Here is an 8,591-nt window from a genome sequence, read left to right on the forward strand (position 1 = left end):
GGGCAGGTCGAGGTCGCGACACGGGAGGGTTATCCCCCACCCACTCCCTGCAGTGACTAGGGTCTGACAGCCGTCCCGCCTGAACGCGGACAATCCCAGGTTTACAGAATGAAAATCAATAAAAATCGATGGAATGGCAAAAAACACGAAACGTGTTGGATTGTTATTATTTGCGCTTGTTAAATTCCTTTTATTTTATTTATATTTTACTTCCTTCTTGGAAAAGGTGGCTTCGGCTTGGACCAGGGCCTGGTAGAGGTACGCAGAACGCCCCCTGGTCTCCCGGCAGGGGGCGAGGGCCTGTCCTCCGCCCCAAGCCGCGCAAACTTACCAGAGCGGCGGTGCGGGGTCGGACACCGGAGGGGAGCTCACCGTGCACTCGGCTTCCGAATACTGCTTTCTTCCGCGCCTCATTGTCCGCACTTTAAAGAGATGCCCCCCTTCCACCCGCATTTCCCCGGTTCACCACCCCCACGCCCTGGGGGCCGCGCCTCCTCCCCTCCCCCGAGCTCTCTCCAGCGCTTTAAATAATGATATTTGCATGCAGGGAGCGATTCATAAATATGTCAGGGCCGGTGAAATATAGGCAACATTTCAAACTTTCTATTTAAAAAACATGAATTATGGCCGCGGAAAATGTGTTCCCATTTAAAGGCGATACGAAGTATTTGGTGTCTCGTCCTCGGGCCCATCCATCACGCAGACAATAAAGAGAGTTTTTCGCCCTGACACCCGCGATTTATGGGCGCCCTTCTCTGCCCTCATCACTCACCCGCCGCGGCCGGCCGGGCGACAGGCCCTGCGGAGAGACCGGCCGCAGCCCCCCCTCGCCAACCCGCGCGCGCACTTTGCGCCCTCGCTAGCCCCCCAGGACTGCCGCTCCCAAGAGGAAGCGCTCGGTCTGAGGAGTTGGGAGGTAAGCGGTGATGGTCTGGGCAGCCCGTGGGAGCGGAAACCACACTCGTCTTCTCACCTCCGCGCAAGCCTGTCTTAGGGCTGAGGCTGAGCGGGCGGAGCAGCGGCCTCGAGTGCCGGCTCTGCGTCTGGGCCTCGTCCGCGGATCGCCGCGCGGCGCGGCGCGGGGAAGTTTGGAGTGCAGGCCGAGGGCGGTTATTTACGCGCGGTATCGAGGTGAGGGGAGAGGACTGTGCGGGGGGCTCCCCAGGCGACTTTCTGGCCATTCTGCCCTCAGAAAGGCTCTCTGCTCCCAAGCTTTCTTGCGCCCCGTTGGGCGGATGCTTCTGCACATAGCTTTCTTCAGCTTTTACAAAGCTTCCTCCTCCCCGATGCAATCCCCACAGACACATCCTAGGCGTTCGCAGCACCTTAGAAACTATTTTTACGGACGGAGCCGAGGAGTTGGCGAAAAGTAAAGAAGGGGAGGCGCCTTCCCTACCGCTTTGCCTCGGGCCAGGCTCCGCAGCCCTGTGCCCCCTTCGCCCACCGCCCCACCTCGTGTGCGCACACACTAGCGCACTGTCCTTGCAAAGCCGACACCGAATCTGTGCTGCAAACTTGAGGAAGAAAGTTTGGGCTTCATCTGCCACGGAATTTGCTTTCAGTTTTCGCCGCGGGCGTACTCGGCCCCGCGGTTTCCAATGCACCGGCAGAAGTGAGGCCGCTCGGACCAAGGGCGCTGATAGTCCATCCTCCCTCGGAGGCCGGACCAGCCGCCTCACTAGCACGAGGAGCCACTTTGTGTCCCGCCCTGGGCCGATGCGTCTGTGTACACCAGAATTGGGAGCCATTTCCTACCGGATGCCTGCGAGCTGGATTCATTCGGATACAGGCAGTGCAAACCGCAGCCAGAGAAATCCCGTCGATTCTAAAAATGACAAGGTTGAATTTATTAGATCAAGATTCATGTGTAGTGAAGGGAGATGAAAATTATACAAATACTCCACGTCCAGTGAGAACGGAATATCGCTTCCGGCTCAAGGGCATGTAACATAACATCTGATTACTTAAATCTATAGAGGGATGTAAAATATCATTAAATTCTCTGTGTGAACATATAGTTAAGTTGGAAAAATTCTAGACCAAGTGTCTTTTTACAGCCCCTGCTTGGGTTTAATCTGGGCTCGAGATAGCACTTATGTCCAAATAACCACTCAGCGAATATTTCCTATAGCCAGAGTGAGTTCCACATCATTAAGGGGTGCGGTATGTGTACTTCTTTAAATATCTGCTGTATGGCAGAGGTGAAATAAATACATTTCAGAAAAACAGGCGCGCAAGTAACTGCGCCACCACATCGCTACAAATATTTCTAGGTATAGAAATAAATATTCCTACAAGGTCGGCTGTGGAAAGTGTGCACAAATAGAAAGGATTTCTGGAACCTGGGGGTGGGGGCCACCGGTCCTGCAGCTCCAGGTGACTAGCACCCTGAGGCGGGCTCTATTCGATTTTCGCGCCCTCGGACCCCGATGTGACAGCTGGGAGAGGCTTGCCCGGGATCGCCAATACTGCCTTGGGGGGGTTCTCGCGGATACATGGGCGATGAGGAAGCTTCCGCCGGGCTCTGAACCCGGCATTTAGGATAGCAGGGCCTAGGGGCCCGCGGGCACCCATTCCCCCTGAGACATTTCAACAACCGCTCAATCCTGGCTCCACCCAGCGCAGGCTGTGGCCATTTGGGCCTACCGATTTGAAGCAAGAGCGCGGAAAAGGCGGGTTGCGCTTGGTTCTGAGGAGTCTCCAAGTGCCAAACCAAAGTCACAGGAACGAAGGCCATGATTTCACGTCCATGAGGAATCAAAGCCTCACCCGGCCCGTGGAGCGCCAGTTTGAGGCCACAGAAGCAGTTATCTGGGTGTATTTACTTAATGAAATGTTAGGTACCCTTTCTCATACTCGGTGCTGAGGCCCAGGTGACCCGTGGGTCTCCTCGACATATTTGCAACGCCAGGCAACGCGGTCAGCAAGGTCGGCGACGTTCAGCGCTGAAATTCCAAGGCCAAATACTAATTCCAGAATAGGGAGCTTAAAATCATTCACCCATCTCAATGCTCTGGTCTCTCTTTTTTTCTCATCCCTCCAAACGCGCCCAGTCCTTAAACAGGTGTAATTTCTGAGGCCTCTGCTTGAGGAAAAATTAGGAATGATTTTGTCATGAGTTCCTGGGAATTGCACACACTCCTGAGGCAGCCCTGCCGCAGAGAAATAACCCGGTCCCTGAGAATGCCCTGCCTCAGAGAGTGTGAATGCGCAGGAGTGGTATATACGGTATACCTAGAAAAGGGAGAGAAAATAGGAAATAATCCTTGGCAAGTAGGAAAAGAGGAAAGGAATGGGGGAGGGAAAAGAAAAAGGTTAGGGAGACAAAAAAGAAGTGGGAGAGGAAACAAAAAAGAGAAAGTAGAAAGAGGAAAAAGAAAAAGAGCGCCAGGGGAGGCGAGCCCAGAAGAGTACAGGCCGTGGCGAGGCCCCGGGAATAGGCCAGGCTGTAGGTCCGACAAGGCTGGTGCCTCCTCGGCCTCGAGAAGAGGACAGGGCCACCCGGGACCATCCCCTACCAGTCCCGCGAACCTGGGCCCCGCTCCCAGTCCGGGGGATCAGGCCTGGGTCCAGCGGTTTCCGAGAGCTCTTTTCTCTCCCCACTCCTGGGAGACCACAGGGTGGGGCGGTACCCGGGTGGGGAGGCCCCCCGGCGCGCCAGTCCCGGACTGTTTGGGCGCTCTGGGCCAGGCTTTCCAGCTCGCCGGGCCTGACCTGTCAGGCGGATTATCTTCGAGGGAGATTAATAGGGGAGGCGGGCTGCAATAATAATCGTTTTGTTTGATGTGACAACTCTGATAGGCGTTGATTTACTTACAAACTGATAGGCTTTTAATTGAGCGCCTCCGCCGAGCCCAAGATGAAAGGGAAGCGGCGGTGAAAGGCGGCCCGCCTGCCCTCCGGCCTCAATACTGATTAGCCATCTCGACAGTGAATAGTTCAAGGCATTTTCAAACTTTTTTCCTTAACTCTCTCCCCTTCCTTCTCCTCCCACCCCTCCTCAAATATGTGCCATGCCCACTCCTTTTTTAGAGAAAACAAATCATTTCCATTGTGTGCAAATAAAATCCACAGGACATCCACGCCAACCGCCGCTGGGGGTTGGAGGCATTAGGCCCAGCGCCGAGTAATTAATAACTCCCCCACCCCACCTCCAGCGCGGTCTTCGGGGATTTGGCCTCCCTGGCAAGATGCGCAGGCTCGGATGCTGGGACCTCCTGAAAGCCCGGGGCGCGCAGGCCCCCAGGCGCCCCCATGCGCTCGGACCTTCGGAGCTGGAATTTTAGGGGAGCAAGTGCACGCAGACCACGATCCGCGCGCACTCAACCCGGTTCTGGGAGACGCTGGGGCCACTCCCTGCTTACCCCCCCCTCCACACACACGCACGCACACACACACACACACACACACACACACACACACACACACACACACGCTTCGTATGCTGGGGTTACCGCCCCCTGGCCTCCCGGCATAAAAAAAAAAAGAGCCTGGAGACAGGGGTGAGAGGGTGGGGGGTATGCCCGGGGTCACCTCAAGCTCTGGCCGTCGCCCCCAGCATCAGTGTCCCGGCCTCGCGAGGAGGCCTTGGTGACACGTGGCCCACCGCTAGGCTCTAGGAGCTGGGAGCTCTACAGATGATCCGGGCCAACACTTCGACAGCCGCACACTCAATGACAAAGACAGACGCTAACACACCCGCAGGATACAAGCAGCCTCACAGATACGCTCTTCTTCAGAGATAGTTTAGGACTGTCTCACCAAAGATGAACAAAACGGCCTTCATAGCCTTGTTTGTGGCCTCATCACCGTCTCCCAAACTCACCTTCCTCAGTTGCACAGACTGTCCAAACCACCTTGAATGCAGGTGTGCACCTACACACACACGCACACATACACACACTAACAAACAGCAGCCCAAAATACACACCACCTCACTCGCCTCTTTAAATTACCTTTAGTCAAGTTACCATCTCATGAAGTTTACCAACCTGAAGAATCAAGGGGTAAGATTAAAACAGAAAATGCATCCCTCAAGAGAATTCTAAAACTCACCCCAGAAAGTTCTCGATATCTGTGTGGATCGGGAAACAGAGACAAAAATAAGGTAGAGGAGAATGGGGTCGTTAGAGAGGTGAGGGCGAGCACCTCCAGGGCAAGTCCGAAATCCGACCCCGTTGCACACCCGGCTCCGCACTTGCGGTGCGCGGTAGGCAACCGGGTCTCTAGGCCCGGCCCCCAACCCCCGCGCGGTATAGACTGACTCCTGGCTCCCAGCGCTCCCTGTCCCACCATTTATCAAAAGAATTGACAACAAAAGAGCCGGGGAGGAAAAGTGGGGGAAGGGATTTTAAAAGTCTTCCAAGTCTTTCCGAGGAAAGGAATGTGTCCTCCTCTCGCCCCCTTCTAATTTCTGCTATTTTTCTGGAGGTGACCCTCGAACTCGCTCCGAACTCTATCAAAGCCCTGACAATTCACACAGCGGCACAGGAAAACATACACACCTGTGCACTCAGATTCAGGTATACAGGACACGCACAGCGCTTCCCCTCTTCCTTCCAAACAGCCCGAGTGACGGTGCAAATCGAGGGGAACGCGGCAGTCCCGCTCCGCTTCCCTGGAAGAGCCCGCGTTCCCACAGACAGCCGCCCCCTCCCTCTCTCGCTCCTTCCCTCTGCTCTGCCAGCGCAGGTCAGTCTCAGCTCCGCGTTCCGATAAATTCGAGCGAGCAGACCGGAGAAACCCCGGCTATCAAACCTGCTAGGGTGGCGCTCAGTGCGGGAGGATTGGGGAACCGAACTGAGTGAGCCTGAGACGTAACTCCCCCATACACCCACTGTCAGACCTCTTCTTCGCAGCCTCTCAGCCCTAGCCACGATCCGAATGGGGTCGAAGAATTAAGAGGATACCCCATCACTGACTTCTAGAACTCAAAGTTACGTTAGTGATGTGGCTCTCCGAGTTTAGGGTCAGAGCCCTACAGAATGTGTGGTCCGCGGCAGGCTCGCAGCCTGGCACCCGCACGCTACACGCCCCTGAGAGAATATTCCCGGGAAGAAAAAAAAAAAAAAAATCTCCCATGCTAGACATTGCCGCTGCGCGTCTCGCGTACCCGGAGCCGCTCGGAACTCCGCGGCCCCAATGGATGGAAGTCCCCAGAGATGAAAAGGTATATCTCTGTCTCCGACATCGAGAGGGGTAAGGCGCTCACCCCAGGCCTGAGCACCCCTCTCAACACCCTGGGCGCACCTGCGCACTTTACTCTATTCATTTTCCTGACACTGAGCGCCTCCTTCCCCTATTTCATTTTTTTTCTTAGAGCCCCCAACCCCCTCCCATCCCAGGAGGCTGCTCTTCTTTCCCCCTCCTCCGATTTCCCCTCGGTCTCTTCCTTCCTCTCCGTCTCTCTCTCTCTCTTTTTCCCTTCAAGTCGCACCCGCCTTGTAATCAGCAACAAAAGCTGACATAAATCACGGGCGGATTGACAAGAGCTGACAAATAACTGATTGATTGCGGTCGAGGAACATTGACAATTGATGGAGGGGTGGAGATGCCCAAAGAACTTTGGCGGGGGGAGGAGAAGAGGGGCTGGCAAGGAAGAGTAAGAAGGGGGGGCTGAGTGTGAAACAGAGGAAGCATGTGACCCCCGCTCCTGCTCCAATCTGAGAGGACCCAGGAGTCACGTGAGCGGGAAGGGCGGGGAGCCGAGCGCTTAGCTTAGAGAAGAGCCGCCACCGCCTCCGCTGCCCACCTAGCTTCTGGTTTCTCCGCTGCCGAATCTCGGGAAATCAAGCGGGAGGGCGGACTTTCTCCAGCATCTGCTCCCCGCCTTTCCTTACTCTGGCGGCCGCACCGCGAGAGATTTCAATTACCGAGGAGAGAATATTTGGTGAGCGGGCCCCTGTGCGCTCCTGGAGGTGACAGCCCGGCTGTTGTCCAGACTCCTGCCGGTGCTCCATTTGAACACTACCTCAATCTGTTCCTCATACGCACCCTCCTGCAAAACCGTTTCAGTTTATTTTCGAGCTGGGGAAAGGAAGGACGACGAGGAGGAAAAACGAGGGAGGCGGCAGATAGCAAACGTAGAATAAAAGTCCAGCACGTACTCGGAGCGAAATCGAGGGAGGGGACACGCGGGGGGGGGTGGGGGCAGCGAAGAAGGAGCTGCCCATTAAAACCAGCGCTGAGAGTCCTGGCGGCAGCGGCGGCGCGGGACGCGTCACATCCCCTTGACCCTCCAATCACCTCGGGCTCCCATTTGATTGGAAGGCGGCAAAGGCTTTAATCTCCCCCTTGGTGCAGCTGCTTTTGAAGTGAGTTTCCTCGCCAGAGCCCCGGCTGGACAGGCAGCGGCTCACACCGCAGAGAGCAGCGCCAGCGTCGGGCCGCGAGTGCGCAGCGCAAGGGCACAGCCTGAGGCGGACACGGCGAGCCACCCGGCACTTCAGAAGTCGGGCCCGCTGCTCCCGCTCGGCCACAGCTCTGCTGCGGGCCACCCAGGATTATTCGCTTCTGGCTCCAGGCGCCGAGAAGGCGCGCTGGGCGCCCGCGGCCGCCGCGCCAGCTCCTCCTCCTGCTGCTCCTGCTCCCCGGGCGAGCGCGCAGCCCGAGCCCGCCCCGCGCCTCCCGGAGCCCTCCCCCCGCTGCTCCCATGCGCGCGGGTGGGTCATGAGCACAGCGCCCTCGCTTTCTGCCCTAAGAAGCAGTAAGCACAGCGGCGGCGGCGGCGGCGGCGGCGGCGGCGGTGGTGGTGGTGGTGGCAGTGCGGACCCTGCCTGGACCAGCGCGCTCTCTGGAAATAGCTCCGGCCCCGGCCCAGGCTCGTCCCCGGCCGGCAGCACCAAGCCTTTTGTGCACGCCGTGCCCCCCTCTGACCCTCTTCGCCAGGCTAACCGACTGCCTATCAAGGTGCTGAAGATGCTGACGGCACGGACTGGCCACATTTTGCACCCCGAGTACCTGCAGCCCCTGCCTTCCACTCCCGTCAGCCCCATCGAGGTAAGGACCCTCGCCCTGGATCGTACTGGGACCACCACCCTGCCTGCAGCTTCACGGAATTTCTCTCGGGATCTGGAGGTGGAAGTTGGGCGGGGGTGGGGGGGTCGGAGTGATTCAGCTCCGGGATGAAGGGAGAGAATAGTGTTCTCGTACCTTAAAACTGGAGCGGAAAGGATAGAGAAGGTAGAATGGGGTGTGAATGCTAAGGGGGCAAGGTAGCCAAAACTTGTTTCTGCTTTTGGTATTAAAGCCCCTACTCCGACCCAGGCCCACTCACTTTCGGCCCGGAAGACAGTCGAGAATCCGAAATACGGTGTCAAAGTCTCAGTCCTCGGGTTCCCCAGAAGCTGGTATTTGTATACAGCCTCTCAGGCGCAAACCGCCCAAGCCCTTACTCTGAAGAATTAAGGATGGGGCGGGAGAGTTTGTACAGTTCTGGATCTCCGAGTCAGAAATCAAAACATTTTGTGAGTTTTTCGAAATCCAATTTAGCTCTTAGGGCATGAAAGATCCTGACTGGGGGGAAAGGATCTGCTGCAAGGCAAGGATGTGTGTGTATGGAGGGGGTGCCGCCTAGAATTGCGCCTCAGGGC

The 8,591-nt window shown here is 56.8% G+C and overlaps 1 protein-coding gene across 1 annotated transcript in view; it reads left to right on the plus strand.

Moving 5' to 3' along the window:
• The first annotated feature begins 6,094 nt into the window (after positions 1-6,094).
• The window catches only part of ZNF503 (zinc finger protein 503), a 5,158-nt gene continuing 2,661 nt past the window's right edge, over positions 6,095-8,591 (plus strand). Inside the window, exon 1 of the mRNA XM_006915488.3 lies at positions 6,095-7,998. Coding sequence (XP_006915550.1) covers positions 7,669-7,998 — 330 coding nt within the window. The 5' untranslated portion in view covers positions 6,095-7,668. The remainder of the gene's footprint in view (positions 7,999-8,591) is intronic.

The sequence above is a fragment of the Pteropus alecto genome, unplaced genomic scaffold, assembly GCF_000325575.1.
Source record: "Pteropus alecto unplaced genomic scaffold, ASM32557v1 scaffold155, whole genome shotgun sequence".
Taxonomy (NCBI): domain Eukaryota; kingdom Metazoa; phylum Chordata; class Mammalia; order Chiroptera; family Pteropodidae; genus Pteropus; species Pteropus alecto.